The sequence below is a fragment of the Varroa jacobsoni genome, unplaced genomic scaffold (assembly GCF_002532875.2).
Source record: "Varroa jacobsoni isolate VJ856 unplaced genomic scaffold, vjacob_1.0 contig00572, whole genome shotgun sequence".
Classification (NCBI taxonomy): Eukaryota; Metazoa; Arthropoda; class Arachnida; order Mesostigmata; family Varroidae; genus Varroa; species Varroa jacobsoni.
In genome coordinates, this window is record NW_019214491.1 from 121,808 (window position 1) to 139,267 (window position 17,460).

The 17,460-nt window shown below is 38.7% G+C and overlaps 1 protein-coding gene across 3 annotated transcripts in view; it reads left to right on the forward strand.

Annotated features, from left to right (window-relative positions):
• The window catches only part of LOC111271379 (gamma-aminobutyric acid receptor subunit alpha-6), a 126,779-nt gene extending 109,585 nt beyond the window's left edge, over positions 1-17,194 (forward strand). For 2 of the 3 annotated variants that reach the window (XM_022852121.2, XM_022852122.2), the window contains exons 10-11: positions 320-483; positions 13,505-17,194. In XM_022852121.2, coding sequence (XP_022707856.1) covers positions 320-483; positions 13,505-13,793 — 453 coding nt within the window. In that variant the 3' untranslated portion in view covers positions 13,794-17,194. The remainder of the gene's footprint in view (positions 1-319; positions 484-13,504) is intronic. The other variant, XM_022852124.2, reaches the window with a different exon arrangement.
• The last annotated feature ends 266 nt before the right edge of the window (positions 17,195-17,460 follow it).

A 17,460-nucleotide genomic window follows, 5' to 3' on the forward strand; every position in this document is an offset into this window, starting at 1 on the left:
GTTGATCTCTGACAATTCGACAGAGCAAAAGCACAAAAAGAAAACTATCCATAGAGAAACGTATTGTTTGGTCAGTAACTAGACATAGATTAGTAATCTATTATCTGTTTGAAGAATTGGCGTCTTTTTTTTTCCATGTAGTTGCTGTTGATTTAACATCCATTGTTAGAACGTATTGAGAACAGAGAAGCATAAAAGGAAAACAAATGAGTCTAAAATCAGACCTATTATACATTGTATGCTGGGACGTTCTTACATTCTAATCATCGAGGTTAATGAAAGTTTTTTCAGCGCTAAGTTAATATTTCAATTATTTAAGGAGTTTCGCGAAAATGGACGGGATCCGGGCACAGTGAAGTTAGATCAGATTCGCCTACGGTTAGAACGAGAGGCTGAACGCGAGGAGGAAGCGGAATTTGAAGGAACACGCTCGGGATTTTTGTCTGATTTCAAGGCCTACTGCAGAAAGCGCCGCCGTCACAAGTAGGTTGACGCTTTCCTATAGTGACACATGCCGTATATTAGATGTCGGTTTTTGTCGCTGCTTAACAAGCATGTTAACAGCCGAATTCAAGTGGATTCGGATGTTCCATATCAATAAGTTCTCTATCCAGCACTTGTACTAGTCCACGGCTCAGTCTTACTAATCAATTCCCGCTGGCAAGTATCTTTTTTCGTTGTTGTTTTTAAAGGCGCAACTTTTTTTAAAAATTATTTTCGGAAATTTTAAAAATTACGGAAAATTCGAACTAGTTATATTCGGCGTAACATCCGAGCAAGTAAAATTTCAATGTATGATTATGCCAAGAGGCTGGTGAGTGATAACAGATGAATGGAAGTGAATGAAATGTTAGCTTACATTCAGCATACAAAGATGCATACGCCCTCTGAAAAAAGACTGCATTTTCGACCTTATTTTGCCTTTTGCCGAAGTTAAAAACTGCCGAACTAACCCGAAACAACAGTCGTGCCTTGTACGATGTATATTCTCTATGCACATAGACGAAGATATTCTTATTTTTACAGATATATAACTTGTTGAAGTAAACACGTAAAGAAATAAACCTAATTTTTTTGTCTTTTTTGTAATAGCAAAGTGCTCTTAAAAATGGGAAAAATATTTTATTTAAATTAGAAAAATTGTTTTTTTTTTTATGAACGCGTTTAGCACAAAATGAAGAGTCTACGCCAGGTATTAAGCCTGGGTAACCTCAAGTGTCCTTAACCTCAGACGGCAAGCACGTTACTACTGCACTATCATGGAAATAAGGCTTCGCATTGCCTTTTAACATTTCGTTCGGTGCCTGGCAATACGCGGCCATAATGACAAATATCTACACAGGATTGTTACGAGCGACGCAAAATGGTATTTCCAACTCAACGTGAGGCAAAGGAAATTAATACTTTCGGGATATATGTTCAGAATTAAGCCAGATCTTCTTCCACGAAAAACTATTTATTCGCGTTGGTAGTACTAAAAGAAGACTACACGCCGGAAATAGAGGAACAAAACGGTCAGTGCGCTGACGGAGTACCACCTGTTCAGACAACTGACAGATCAATTTTGTAGTAGTACATTTGGCAGTATGAGAGCCCCAAAACTGGTTGGACGAGTGCTTCAAAGCCAAATTTAAACATTTTTGTGGGGAAGGAATAAATAAATAGGCCGAGAGGTAGAAAAAGGTCGTGGAGAATGACAGCGAAACACATAATGAATTAATCAGTTAGTAGGGCCTGAATGAAAAGGTTCGTTTCTTTCAGATTCTTTTAATGTTACCATCCATTGTTGATGGTGACACTCGAAAAATATATATATATATATATCTCAGCAGAGTAGGGCGCCCACATGAAGACTTTTTATACTATTTCCCTGGCTGTGTCTAAACGAAAACAAATATTTCAACACAATGTTTACATGTGCCAAAAGTGTCGTTCTTCGGGGTTATGCGTATCTGAGGTAATTATCATTTACCGCGATATACTTTGCAATTCTGCTAACGTTTGGTTGATGGCACGAGCAAGTGCCACGACTTACTGGACTCTCGCTAAATAACATTCCAAACATAGTAGTCCAACGGGCTAGAATTCAGGTAATTTGGTGGCCATATGATTTCGCCAGAGAACATTACTGTATTCTTAAGCGGCCAACTCCGCATTAATCGGGTTGCTTTTTTTTGTTTTCGTGCGGTAGATGCGTATTAGCATGCCGTATTAGACACGCGGCAATTTACTATCTTATTGGAAGACGTACGATCTTCATTCGGACACTTCAACTATCCGCGGATAAATCTCCCTAGTGATCCGATCGCCCTTCTAAAAAAAGCATGACAGCATGCCGTTCTTTTCATTGTAAAGTACATGTAAAATATGAACTTTACGGAACATGCGCTTCTACGATAGGGACATGTTTTGGATAGTAAGAAATAATGTCAGTGGTTTACTCGTGCTTCAAAAGTAACAAAATTCTTGTCAGAGAAAGTCTGAATTGGGTAGCAAACAATGGCAGACAAGTCTCTCGGTTTCATTTTTCCCAGTATTTTATTTTTTCGATATGTACCTAAAATGTTTATAAACAATTTGCGACATTTTACATTCGATTCACATAAAATTTTTCTACCAACAGCCTGATCGAAGCAGAAGAATCTCTAGGGATGTACCTTCTGACAGCGGCGATTAACTTTGAAGTGCGTACCGTCGTGGCCTTTTTTTTACCATGTTACGCTACAACCGACTTGTGCTTTCTTATTTTACGAGCGTATGGTAACTTGCGAGGCCGTACACTGCGGATTTGGAGTGAGCTCTGACGTTTGTAATCTCGGTGGGAGTTTGTCTAGCGGGCGGAAATTGGGTCATAACTGTCTTCGCGCTGATTCGAAAAACGACGCGCTATTATTCGCTGTAATAAGTCTGCTGCTCTGTTGTAGAAAGAGTTGACTTTCGCCAGCGCTAGAAGTAGCGGATGAAAGCATACTTGTTACGACAAACAAATTTAGTGCCAATCTTGGTACATACGTATATATATATATATATAAACACCCGTCGTTTTAAGACATATAAAAAAAAAGTACAAATGTAGTCTACTTTTTGCTGGTATGTCATTAAACAATGTGTAACAACGATTTTAATGGACCACAAACATAGAGCCTATACTTAACTACTTCTTGGTAAAATCAGTTTAGATTCTACATGTTGTCAGAACAATGTTATATATATATATATATATATATACATATTACAAGCAGTAACATATAAAAATGCTCTACAAAGAGTACTATGAACCAGTAGGTACTACACTTCTTCACGAGAAGACCCTTGATAATTAAGGAACTGCTAAATATTTGGAGAGATTCAATTATAAATTTACTGACAAGCGCGAATGAAAAACTACTGTTGTCCTCGTATCTATAAACGCGTGTACAGGTGGGCGTAGTTCTTTAACCTATCATCATCGCCAGCTAGATATACCGTCTCTGTAAATATACCACTTTATGGGCAAGTGTATCATGCACCACAGACAATGATAGCAAGAACACTTTGTAGTACAATCGAAAATTGTAAAAGTTACAGCACAAATCTCCTTCAATTAAAGGGAGAGTTGCAACGGTCGCAATCGTGGCGCCGAGAGCCAGAGAAAGGTATATTGGCAACCTCATTGAGGACTATTCCCAGAGGTCATGCAGCATCCATTAAGCGAGGTTACTGGTTGTTGTAACAAAATAGTCAAAGATTTTTTGCCGCTAATCAAGCTCTCTTTAAATTTTTAGGATAAGTTTTTTGTTCTATATCGCTATATTATTTTACGCAACAGCACATCAATGTCGCACCCGTTTTACAAATACGTGTTGGACACGCCGCAAAAGAACCAGGGCTCGTTGGTACAAGAAAAGCCGAAAATAAAACAAGTGTATTCTTAGGCGTCAGGCAGGGCTCGCTCAGCTTGAGGCAACATGCTTATACATCCCGTTTTATTACACTGCTAAGAGTCAGTTTACAGGTATAAGATAGCAGGGATTTCATAGAGGGGTCAAGTAAGAGTCTTCGATCTCTGCATTCTGAGACCTTTGGTTTGTGCCCTCATTTAGGAAATCAGTTATACAATATGCTATTGTCTTCAGGAGAGCATATTTACAAATATGCATCTGCATTCTCCGTGCTACGTTATCCGTTTACGAACGTATAACGACTTGTAACTCCAATTGTTGCAGATCTTGTGAAGCGTATAGTTTTGTAAATTGTCGAACGAGGCTGGCTTACATAATTTGTCCATCTGTGCAAACGTAATCTTCAATATCCTTAACGCAAAAAATTGATTTAATTTTATTAGATTAACTAGATTCCCTTTTATTTTAAACACTATTTCATAGCAGATCCGGAGCCGTATGCATCAGGGAGACATTGTCAAAGGAAACTGCCTACAGTGCACAGAAAAAATTCCGATCGTATAGGTATTAGTAAATCATGTATACCGTTCGTATAATTAAAGCTTGAATAATATACGAAGAGGCATCAATCTGTTTTTCAACACAGTTTATATTCAACCTATAGTAATTGGAATTTCAATGCAATTATTTATAAGCAGTATTTGTTTATTTGCTCTCTCATTCGGATGTCTAGCTGCTATCTTTTCAGTGCTATGATTTTACCTATACGGTTCGCATACCAGTCGGAAGGCCACCCTGCGCAACAAATGAACTCTGCCATGTATACGTACACCTAGTCAATACAAAGATCAGCGGGTAAAATCTGCAGGCAAAGAAGACAATATTCCCCGGTCAGAAGGGCAATATTTGAAATGCTTGGCACGATACATCCTACTGATAATAGACGTGTGCTTAGATAAATGAGCATTCCCGTCATGACTAAGTCATGTGTAGCAAGAGCGCTCTTGTTCTATTTTACTCGATGTTGTTTGTTCGTTTGCCTATCCCCACCTGAGCATTACTGTTCTGCATCAGATATCTATGCATGGACTGATGGATGATCGTCCGAAAGGATCGGTGCACCTTTGTAGCAGCGAGCTCTACTAAACGTTAGGTATCCATAATTAACTCTTCGATTAATCGGCTCTTCTGACATAAAACGTAAGAAATTCAACTTTAGTCTTTTGTTAATCCATGTAATGTACGCATCATGAGTGACATACGATATATATGGATTCGTTTCTGTGTGTATCAAAATGCTCTACTCTGCTGGAAATTAAATTTCTCTTAGATTTAGGCACAAGTTGTTCATGGCTGTGTTTTTTTTCTAAATAAACCGTTTTCATTTCGTATAGTGAAAAAAGTGCGATAAACCAGTACCAAGCTTTTAAGCGGACGGCTTCAGCTGTAGCTTGATTGTCATAAAAAATTTGCTAAGTTAGTCATACGTCTGTATTATGTTTGGCCAGCGACTCTCAAAGATGAAGAGGTGAGTCGAGAGTGATTAACCTACAACTTCTCTCAGAAAAATGCATAAATAACTTCGGATATTGCACTGCTAACTATTACACCTTTGATTTAAATTATTAACATCAGCGTTTCAAGTTGAAAATGTCTGTACACGTACGGCGTTTCTTAACTTCTACTGAAAGGACTAGATCAGCCAAACTGCTATTTTCTAAATTATTCCAGTTCAAGGACCAAAACACTTTAAGCAAGCGTATTTTCTTTTATCGGTAACTATTAGAGAGTCGCTTCAGTAATATATGTATTTCTGCATGGATCAAGCATTTCGACGAAAAAGTCCACCGTCAGGGTTCAAAATAATCTATGATACTGTCTCCCCAAATTACTTTCTGAGATCGTATCCAGTTTACTCGGTTTTCTAAAGAGATGCTAAATGTTCTATTTTACTTGGTTGATTGTGTACCTTAAGGCAAGTGTTGTCTTGCTTGGAAAGTTAAAATCTCATTACTTGGCCTAGCAACCAATTGGTTTAATATGGATTCATTGTCCCCTTTACGACCTTGTCCCAGCTGTCAGCCCATTTCCGTTTGCTTTTTTTGGCAGATAGTGCAAAGTAGTACTAGTTACAGCTATGTGGTAATGCTCAATGTTGTGGCAGCGTAAATTATAAAAAAGCTGCTTTCGTCTTTTCCCTACTGCAATAGAGTGGCCTTGGTTTGAGTAACTCTATTACCCTGAGGGAGAAATGGCCCATACTTCATTGTCACTTACTCATTTCAGACCCAACTTGCTTTCCTGTTTCCTTCTCTGTGTTATGACAGATCAACATGAATTTTCTGACGATACAAGACTTGGGTAAGTTGGCACTTCCAATATGACGAATGCGTTTTGCACGTGTAGAAGACTGCAATGAAATCTGCCCCTAAGTCTCTAAATGCCGGCCGTACATCTGCCACTGAGGCTCTATGCTATTGCTTAAATGCTTTCTACTATTCTTAGCGTTACTATTCGCGTTGCTCTCTCTGCCATTGAAGCTAATGGAGAAGATCTCGAAGAAAAAATGTTCTGTGGGTGCTCTCTTTTTGTCTAGATTTTCGATTCATCGCAGTCGTGCGATATAACCCTCTTCCAAAGAAAGGTTCCTTTACTTGCGCGCAAAAACCCTGCTTCCTGTTGTTAGCCTAGTACGAGACAGGTCGTATGCAAGGCGTGAAATTCGCACTCTCGGTGTAAAACTCACTGGTATTATGTCAGGTCGTTACGCATCCTATTTTTTTGGGCACATCAGTAGACGCTGGCGTACGTTTAACCTGCTATTTTTGAAGATAGCAGATAATATCAAAGCGCTGGTTGTCGAGAACGATCTGCTTGAAATAGCCCCATTTTCTTGAGGCATGAACGAGATTATTGAATCCATAAGTAAGCTTGCTATATGTTCTATTTTTATCACTATTGCATAGTAAATCACATATTATCGTCAATTCTCTCAACCTTACGTAGATTCAACACATACTGAGCATGCAAACTAGTTCTTGTACCGCCTTAGAGTACAATTCGGATATACACTCGTGGGATAGACCTGCTCAATGCACGTTCAATCCAGATAAAGGCAGCTCTCAAAACAGCCCGACTTTGCAATCGATCAACTGCCGTGACGCGGAACCCTAAGCTTCGGTACAATATAGGAATTTCTTTCGTTCAATATAGGAATCAGATCTTTGTAGAGGTGAATCTAAAAAGAGGGTTTTTTTAATTGTCAAATAAAAAAAAAAGGAAATCGGCGGTCTAATAACGATCTAATAATTTAGTTAAAATGAGGATAAGAACCAAACTCCAGCGTAATTGCAGCCTTTAGATTCTTTACCGAGAATTACTACAGGAATAATTACACAATTTAAAATAAATCGTTCATTAAATCTCATAGCCTATACATTATTAGACTATAATTATAATGTTATTAGGCTGCCCCGCATGGACAAAGCGTCCACCACCTGCTGATGTGACGCTCGATCCCCGCCAGTCTCAAAAAAACCTAAAAAGTTATGAGCATAGAGTTTATGTTGAACTTCGGCTGAGATAACATCTTCGGCTGAGAAAACAAAATCCTAATTAAATGCACACCAATACAAAAGCTTTGAATACATCCGATGGACTTGCCTCCCTGAAACTGAAGATGACGTTCATTTCAGCGTAAAAAGTTTGATTCGTCAGATAGCTTCTTATCAAGTTTATGAAGCGATAATCAGCTTCTATGTGAATGGGCTTTGCGATGACAGGCTGTGATTAACTCAGCCAAAAGTTTTGGAAGACTCGAAGCAGATGCAACCGAAATTGTGATGTTGATTATGAGGTGCCACCCATTTTCAAATCACTATAACAAGCTGTATTGTCGTCGATTTTTACTTCGCGAGCCAATATTTGTGGGTAGCAAAAAAAATTCTCTCCGTGCTAAGTAAGTTACGATGTAGTTGATTATGATGAACTTACATAGACTGTGGACTTGCAAGTTATTCGGCGGTAGTTATAACAGCCTCATTGCAGAGTGGCGTGGCTCATGAAACTTTAGAGAGATCCGAAACAGCGTTCTTGTCGAATCGGGTTATTTTTAAGCAAAGGTGTTTGGCAGAAGAGAAGCAGGGAGACTACATCACAAGTAGAGCTACATTTAACAACGGTTTTTTCAAGCTTTCGGGTGTTAAGGTCAATGAAAATAGTTAGAAGTGGATAATTATCCCAATTGAAAGACTTTTCTCCCTTGGGGCGCTACGGGACATAAAGACAGGCCCAAAAAGTCTCTATGCACTTAAGCTTCGTTTAGGTCATCGCGGATTAGAGGGTCATCGTTTCAACTTTAGGGATGCAAGTGCTTCTTGATTTTCTTATCCTTTGGTATGCATATCCAAATGTACCATTCAAATTCTCAAAAATAAGCCACGTTGCCTCGAGAATTTCTGTGCGCTTCAGACTTGATAATAGGTGAAAATTTGCAATCAACCATATTTTTTAAGGTTTTTTATGTTGACCCATTTTATTGTACTGCCACCTGGTCTAAAAGTTGGATTCAGGCACTCCGAATAATTAATGAGAGTGCTGAGCATACATAAGAAAAGAAACAAAGGATTTGGTTCAATTCACAAGCAACAAGTTACTCTTTATTAATAGAAAATTACATTCGTAGAAATGTAAGCGTTTTCTGGCATCAGTGGGCTTACGTGGTCAGTAATTTGTGGAATATGACGCTATGGCCTGAGCATATGGGTGAGTTATTTACAGATAGAATAGCTCTAATTTCTCCGCTTTTGTGACTGTTTACACTAGCGTCAGCCTTCCCTGGCTCAATTATAACTTGAACGTGTTAAAGAAGTCACTGGTTATACGGAAGTTTAAAAAACTAGCTTCCCCAGAAGAGCTGCCACCGATGATGGCTGTAAATGATTAATCTATGTCAGGGAGTAAGACGTCCCACATATAAATTTAGGTTCCAGTATATCGCATAGCTGCTTGGGTAATTCGGAAAGCCTATACAACGATATTATACAAACTTCTGATTTCTTCAGACCAACATATCTTAGCACCAGCATTCGAGGCATAGCAACATGCGAAGTTCACCGTTAGAGTAGGCATCGTCATATACTTAGTCTATCATAATAATATTGAAACTATAAAGAATACTGTAATTACATAGGTTGTCCATATCCCCGTCTTTAGCAAATGACCGTGTAAAAAGGCGTACGTATTAAAAGGCATAAGTATTATCTGGTGAAAGCCTGGTGACGTTTCAGGAAATATCTTCAGAAGATTGCAAACCATCCTGATGGCTCCCGACCGATCAAAATTCCTACAACCGTGATTGCTCATTCATAGTGGCCTGATGTGTCAGTTTTACGGACAGAAGTTATCCAAAAACCGACTAAGTTCGTTTTGGGTAGATAGTGTCAGTGATCGAAAACGCAGTTCCTTGATGTGCACCAAGGAAGGAGTCGACGACCACCTATTTTTCTGAAGCTCTGTGCGCAAAAAGGCGATGGAGCATGAAAGCGATTGTATTTACTATTGAATCACATATGAAGATGAGCTATTAACAAATGAAGTTCAGCAGTCTAAAAATATACCAGCTCGGAGATTAAGGGCATTTGCCACCTTATTAAGTCCATGATCACCGGGCTGAGTTTCATCGTCCACCGTATCACTTTCAAAGGCGGTCACAAAAAACAGCATCTAATTTTCTGTGGAGTAAGGCTTCTATCTGTATCTACCTGTTTGCTATATTACTCCCGTAGGAAGATGCTTTGGGATGTACGCGTGAGAATTGGGGTAGCACAGACAGTCAAGAGAGCACCGCCTATTCCACCTTTCTTTTTTGCCCCTAGCCAGAGTAGTCAATCCATTCAGTGATACGGGCTTCTAGATTAAAAAACGCGAAATATCTTTCGTCTATTACTAACTAAAGAAGAACTTACCCGAATTACTAACTGCCGCTTGATATCCTTGAAGGGCTATCTATGCAACTTCCTTGGAAAGTTAGTGATTAATCGATTCGACAAACATTTCAAAAATAATCAACCTTTTTCACTTACTCAATACGGACGGAAGTCTCGATCAACTGAGCTGGCATTGGCAGGAGATCACCAACGGCATTAAAAATAGGCATGTCTGCCTTAGTTTGGTTTTAGAACCTGCAGCCGCTTTCAACTGCTTAAGTTACTCGGATTTTCCTGCAAATGTTAAAATATTGCTTTGAATGCTCAAATTACTCATTTTTCTTCCAAGTTCGGTTTTTAGATGTTTACTGCTTTCAGAATTCAGTTGCGCAGTGCTTGACATATCGTCGAATAGTATATATAAGAACATTGCTTATACGGATAACACTTTTATGCTTCTTGGCATTCAGACGCCGGTAACGTATGGTCGCATTCGTCAGCATGTGGAGGATATTATCGAAATTTTCAGAACATTTTTGTTAATGCCAATAAAAGAAGGACTTGTAGAGTATTATTTATTTAAAAAAAAGGGTCACTAATATATAATACAATATATTTATTATCCTTTATTCCTACGATAGTACAACGGTAACACGTTTGCCTACGAAACTTTGCAACAAGCTGTTGTACCTGGGTTAAGGTCCACTTTGTTTCGTGCGAGGTTTCCCAACATAATGCAAGAAGCATGGATTTTGCTCGTGTTGCTTTGAAGATTTCAAAAGATCTTTTCTTGCTTATCGTCGTCGTCAGTCGCTCTAACGAATGCTCTTTATGGCTACGAATCTAGTAGGAACGCTTCTGCTTGCCGCCCACTGTCAGTATAGAGTTTTTTTCTTCGTAAAATCGGCATGCTCAAGTGAGTAAAAAACGTATGAAAAAAGCATGTAAATAAGGCATAAATTGGATAATTATGCAAAAAGAGTGTAAAAAGTATTATTAATTAATAATTATGGTGCAAAATATTTGGTGCAATGTAACATTTTTTATTACTACTTTTTGCGAGAACCTAAGCATTAATAAAACTTAAGTTAAACCAAACCTTTGCATTGCAATAGGAAGATGAGGTACAAGGGTTGAGGTCTCACTTAAGGGCAAATGCTAGTGAAAAGATTAGAATATGCCTTTATAGTTGCCCGCGTTAGTTTGCTTCAGACATTTACATAATTATAACATTATATTTCTAGTTAATTTCAATATATTGGATCAGTTAAATAAAAAGCAGTACCGCTTAAACTGGGATTTCTCACTTACTTATCGTCGTTATATGCATAGGGCATACTACGATAATCAGTTTTCTATTGTGTTCTGCAAATAGAGGGTTTTTTACACAAAAAAAAGTGTTTTTCAAGAACATTTTAAGTCCATAAAAAATGACCAACACCTTCAGTTAAAGGTTCAAACGCTTTTTTGGGAGTTCTCTTGAAATATTTGCTTGTTAAATACTTCATTGTCAAAGTCACTAAGAAAACTCGTAAACAGATATATCACTCGTAATAAAAACTAAGGAAAAGAGTTGCATAAATAGGTTGTAACAATTAGACGTGAATTGGGGTACCTCATTAATGATTTCAATTAAATAGCTTCGCTTTACTACAATGTTAGAGAATTAGTATTTTTTGCGTTTGACTTCAATTCACATGCCAGTAACTTGGATCGTCCGGTAAAACCTTTTCCCGAAAGTGGCTTTGCACGTCAGCGTGTTCCATTTATGTTTCCTTTAAACAGACATACAAATGGAACATTTGATATAGCCAGACAGTCCCGGCAGGAAGAGTCGTTTGCGAAGCGAGAACGTGTATTGTATTCTAAAGGTACAAATGTGTATAAAGGCATGCGTACTTGCACGTTTCTGGGTCGACGCGTAAAGATACAAGACTAGGAGGGTGCGGCGTATCCAAACAGCCGTCTTGATAACAAATCGTCGAATTTGCCAAGTGGAAAAGTAATTATCTCTTCAAATACTAGAAGTGGTTTGGAAACATCCTACTGTATACAATCTGTTACTACATCATGCACCTCGAAATATTGTTCATGACTTGAGGTGAAACAACAATAAATCGTCATAGTATCTAGTTCAAATCTGCGCCGCTAATTATTAGGCGCAATAAAAATACTTTTCAGCTTACTTCGAATTCGATTAGCTTACGGAACAGAATACTAGCCGATCGAAGGGCGCAATCCGTTTTCAGACCCATTTTCAAACTTCTGCTCCTTATTCGGGAGCGCTTGCCCTTTACATGTCGTAGGGAGCATAGCCAATATTATAAGCTGGTCGTAAACTAATGTTTAAGTCATCATCCGTCATATTGTTCTAGGGTAGCAAGGCCGTTTCTATGGCGGTGCAGTGGTAACGTGTTTGCCTACCCAATTTAAGGACATACAAGGTGCTATAGGCCTAACGCGTAGTCTTGAAGCCCTCCCCCCGGAGAATTACAGCTAGTGGGTAATTGCTTTTTGCTCAATGCGGCATTTAACAACACCAAAAGGTAAGCGTTTTTTGAGGTCAATGATAGTCCCACACTTGGATTTCACGATAAGTCGTTTCGGGCTCCAAACGATTCGTACATCGATTCCCTACACCTTTTCTGAAAACAAGGTGTATGCATGCTTTGTTTTATGATGAGGACTAGCCATATGAAGCACTGCCTAAGGACGGCACGGGCCGTCAAAACTCAAAAGGTGACCCAAAGAACTTAGACACAAGTTACTAAGGCCAGATCCGGACTGATATTTTTAAGGAATAACATCACTTTTTATAATCATTTCTTTGCCCAAAGCCTCCACTCCTTGATTGAACTTGACAATTTAAATTGCTGTACAGAGTTGCCTAGAGTTCAACTATTTTTCATTGCGGGGAAAAAATGTAATAAAACATCCTCTTTAAAAGGCACGAAAAATATTTTTACTTATAAGCAATGATATACATATATTATAAATATCGCACCCATCTCAGGTGTAATTTTTTTTAATAACAAAAGAAGCAATTAAGAAGACAATGTCGAAACATACCCAGCTTTTCGGTGCTATAATTTGATAGCATAGAAAATGCGAGTTCAAGTGCAAATTATATAGAAAACGCAACACGGTTCTAATCGTAAATACTTTTTTATCAACATAATATTTAAGAACATTAGTTGTCTGTAGGCAACACCAATAGGCTGACAAATCTATAATAATTACGATAGGCCGCAAATAACATTTTTCAACGTTGCGCACACGTCAACGAGCAAAAAAAACAAAAATGAATATTTTCGCTGTCCTGTCAAGTTACAAAATAATTTCATTATTACAATTTTGCATAAGGAAAATGTAAACGAACAAATTCCTCCGCCTACGTCTAGGATCTATTAGCATTATGACGTACGCAATAATGAGAGCTACTGGATTGCGAATACTATATGTAATTTATTATGTTCAGTCGCGTCTCTACCCAATTGCTTTATTTATTTATTGCGATGTGAGCAATCAGAAATCGGTTTTGTAGTTGTTCGGTCTCCAAGGACGTAGTAATTCGTAAGTATTCTGTTTCATATACGGTAACTTGAAGGTATCCGTCACAACTTAAAATTACGAATCCTTGATCTTTTTCAACATGCAACTAGGATAACACAATTGCGGTGTTTTTGAACTTTTCAGGTACATCCAGATCGCGACTCGCCCCGAGAGTGAGGATGCACTGACCCCGCACGAGATCTCTGGGGAGGTGGACGCCTGGGCGCGAATTATATTTCCGCTAACATTCACGTTGTTTATGCTTTCGTACTGGGCCTTATTTCTGTATCTCGTCGATGATGAAATAGATTATTCATCGCCGGCAGGTGGCGTAACAGCCGGAGTGCCGTTATTGGCCGCAGCAACGCAGACCGAAATTAATTCGCCGGACGACTTCCACGGCACGGCAAAAATTAACCATAGCCTTTACTGACTCAAACGTTTTACTAACTCTGCCAAGATGACTGTTTGCCTCATGATGCAACGACACCCGTCACCAGGCAATTCCTCTACTGAAATAGGTCTACGACTATTGCATACAATGCTACCGTAAGCTTACCAACGCCTACGTATGAAACCTGACCATGTGACTTCAAGAAGGCTACCGCTGTATCATCCAGACTGTGAACATTTTCAAAATGACTGAAGCTCCGAAAACGACCGATTCGAGCTAAGTACATGAAAGTAAAGGGCAGTAATAAATATAGTCGCCAAGCATATCAACACATTTCACGGACCACTCATAGAGAATTGCATGTCTTGCCGTACACACAACGTGTTTATCGGTCTTGTTAGTCAATCAGTCAGTCAACTTGTGCTCCTGATCTTCACTCCGAGTCCACTTTGCATACATGCGTATATATATATGATATCGCACTACGTGACTTTGGGCTATACCGTTCTTTATTTTATTTCTCACAGCACAGATTTAATCTACTTTACCTATCTTTTTTTTGGAGTGATCCATCCTCGTATCTGCCATTTTAGAATGTCAATGTGTGACTCACTGGGGATTCTCCGCGTTTCCACTTCAACGAACGCGATACTTCGAGACTCGTTATATAGGAGTGGAGTCACCTAACATTCTACTGGCGACACTTGTCGACTCATTACATATATAAGAAAGTTGTTGAAGCTAATTATCGTCAGTTTGCCTTTACCCCTAAAATCGGCTCCACGGCGCTAACCGAGATCATTAAAGCGGGCTGTTGTTGCCTAGTTGGCAAGCGGCCTTCCAGTTACGATGTACCTAGTACTGCCAAGAAACACAGGAACAAAAGCGGCTAGGTGGTATTGCAGATGACGACTTTTATCTCTATCATTACTACTATCACTCTTACTAAAGATAAGGACGCAAGAACAATGTAGCCGAATGCGTGCGTAAGTGGTACCTCTGCTCAGTGAACCTTCAAACACAAAATGTAGTTAAAGATAGGACACATAAAAAAATTTTCGAGATGAAATTCTTATTAGTTAGAAAATTGCCTAATAGAAGAAATGTCTTTTTGCTGTCAGAAGATATGCGGTTCTCGATTCAAAAAGCAAAATTCTTATAGCCCATTTAAAATTTCACAACATGCAGGGCCTCGGTGACATAATGATTTGGCACCACATTCGGTTTTTTTTTTTAATGATAAAAATTACCCTAATATATAATCGCTTCGAGCTACTTATATTTCCCTCGACTCTTTGAGAAGAACGCTTGTCCGTTGATGTGTGATTGACAGTAATAAGTCCAGATATAGGATCGTTTCACTTTACATGTACAGTTGCCGAGTTTCCCATGAGTGACCTATGTCTCTTCTGTACGACATGAATTCTGTTGTTCGAAGGTTACTTCCACGTGTGATCCCTTTCCTCTTCCGCGATCTGTCCGCAACATTCTCGAATTTATTTAGGCCATTAGCTGGAAACTAGCTCTTACTTGGCTACCGTTTTCAAAGCTATAGTTGCTTCTTCAAGGAACTCCTCAATAATTAGCTTCAAACAAACTGTTAGAGTAAGTGGTAGACAGAAGCGAGGTAAAGTAACAGCCCACCACAATGCGGACAAGGGCTGGCTAAGGGGTTTTTAGCCAGCTTAGCGAAGGGTAGATGCACCCCAAAGGTGCGGCAGATTTCCACCTGTTTTTTTGCAGCCCACATTCCGCAGGTAAGTACGGTATGGCCCGTGTTAGTGTCGTTACGGCAATCGTAGTCTTCAGACAGACGAGAGCAGGACAGGTGAATCGAAAAATCGTACTTCTACGCGACATACCAGGGTAAGGGTGGTGATGGTAGCAAAAGAAAGAAAATATAACGTAAATGTGTCGACCCGTACAAAACAGTTCCGAGAAAGAGATGGCAAAAAAGATAACGCCGGGTGAGAGAAAGACAACCATTACAATGCAGCCTTCGGCGAGCAATGTGTTGCAAGCAGTAAGAAGGACCGAATAAAGCAAGCAAGCAAACAAACAAACAAAATGATAAGAAAAAGGGTCAAAGATGCAAAACGATATGGGGTAAAACAAGGCGCTCAGCATCTAAGTCAAAATGCCATAGACATCAGAAATTAGCTTCAGATATAGACAAATAACAAAAAAACACAACATTACACACGCATACATATCTAGAAAAAGATATCATGTTTTCAATTATGAATAGCAGTGAGAACAAATACTAAGATGAGATTACAGAAAGAATATTAAAGCATGTTGTTATCAATACATATCTATATATGTATTTAGTGCAAAAAGAGTGGACTCAGAGTAACTAAAGCTAAACTTAAGCAACGTTAAGAACTTCATCTGACGCTTTTTAAGTAGAAAAAACGAAAAAAAAAAATGTTCACTTTGAGCTCCGCTGCTAAGCGGAACCATGTTTAAGGTGTTTCCACGCGCGGTCACCAGAGCGCCATACATTAGCCTGCCTGGTTGATTCACTCCGTTTTTCGTTTTCCATAGAGGCCGTTACCCGTGGTATAATTATAATAGGTAACGTCCTTTTTGACACTGATTCAAAAAAATAATTGTTGTTGTTGTCGTCGTCGTCGTATCCGAATCAAAACATGCCACTGTTACTGGCTGACAGGCGCGCTTATTTTCAAAAATCAAGCCGTAAATTAGTTTGGAAAATTTATAGCTACTACATATATATAGCCTATTGGGAAAAGGAAAGTTTATTTGAGAGAGATCTTAATCTGGTAACGACGAAACCGATAGCTATTTTTTTAATGATATTTCATTTGGACATTCGGTGCCACGAATAGATAACGTTACTATTATAGCGAAAGCTGTAGATGTAATAAAGTGGTACATATCGTCTTATATTTTTCACCGTTATGAAGTAAATAATGATGACAAAAATCAGAGTGGCAGCGGCAGCATTGCCAATGCCACACCGATTGGTCGTGACCAGACGGTTAGCAAAAATGTCTCATATATACTATAGTATATAAATATATTATGTGTATCATATGAAGGATTCATAAGTAATACAGGAACAAGTAGTAATACATAGCAGTTATCAAGGTAATGACATTATAGAGTAGCATAGACATGATGGTTATGATTAAATGGAATTCATACTGACAGCACAATAAACAAGACGAACTTCTCCGGTAATTCGCTACGCGGGTACCTGCTTGAGGGTAATTTCCTTGTAATAACAACGATGAAAATAACCGAAAAACATAATACAGGCGATACAACATACAGTGGCGATGCTGATGATTATGATTTATGATGCTGAGGAGAGAAACGAAAGGAACAAACGCGAACCATATGTAGTGGCCGGTGAAAGACTATTACAGATAAAGAAATAAATAAAACTCTGAGGTAGCTGCACATTTTGACAACTATCGATTTAAATCAAACGGATACATACAGTTGTAACAGGATGACACAAGAACCGAACCGAAAACGAAGGTCATCATAGGAGTACAGTATCTTTTAGACCTTTCACAGCGTATGATTATATTATAGGGTTATTCATTGTGATCGAGTACTAATCGTAACCTACAAATAGAACTATTTTCTGTTATACTGCATCGTTTCGGGTCTTATACTATTTAGAAAGCCGACGTTTTACTGGTCTAGTACACCCTCTGATGTCAAATTTATG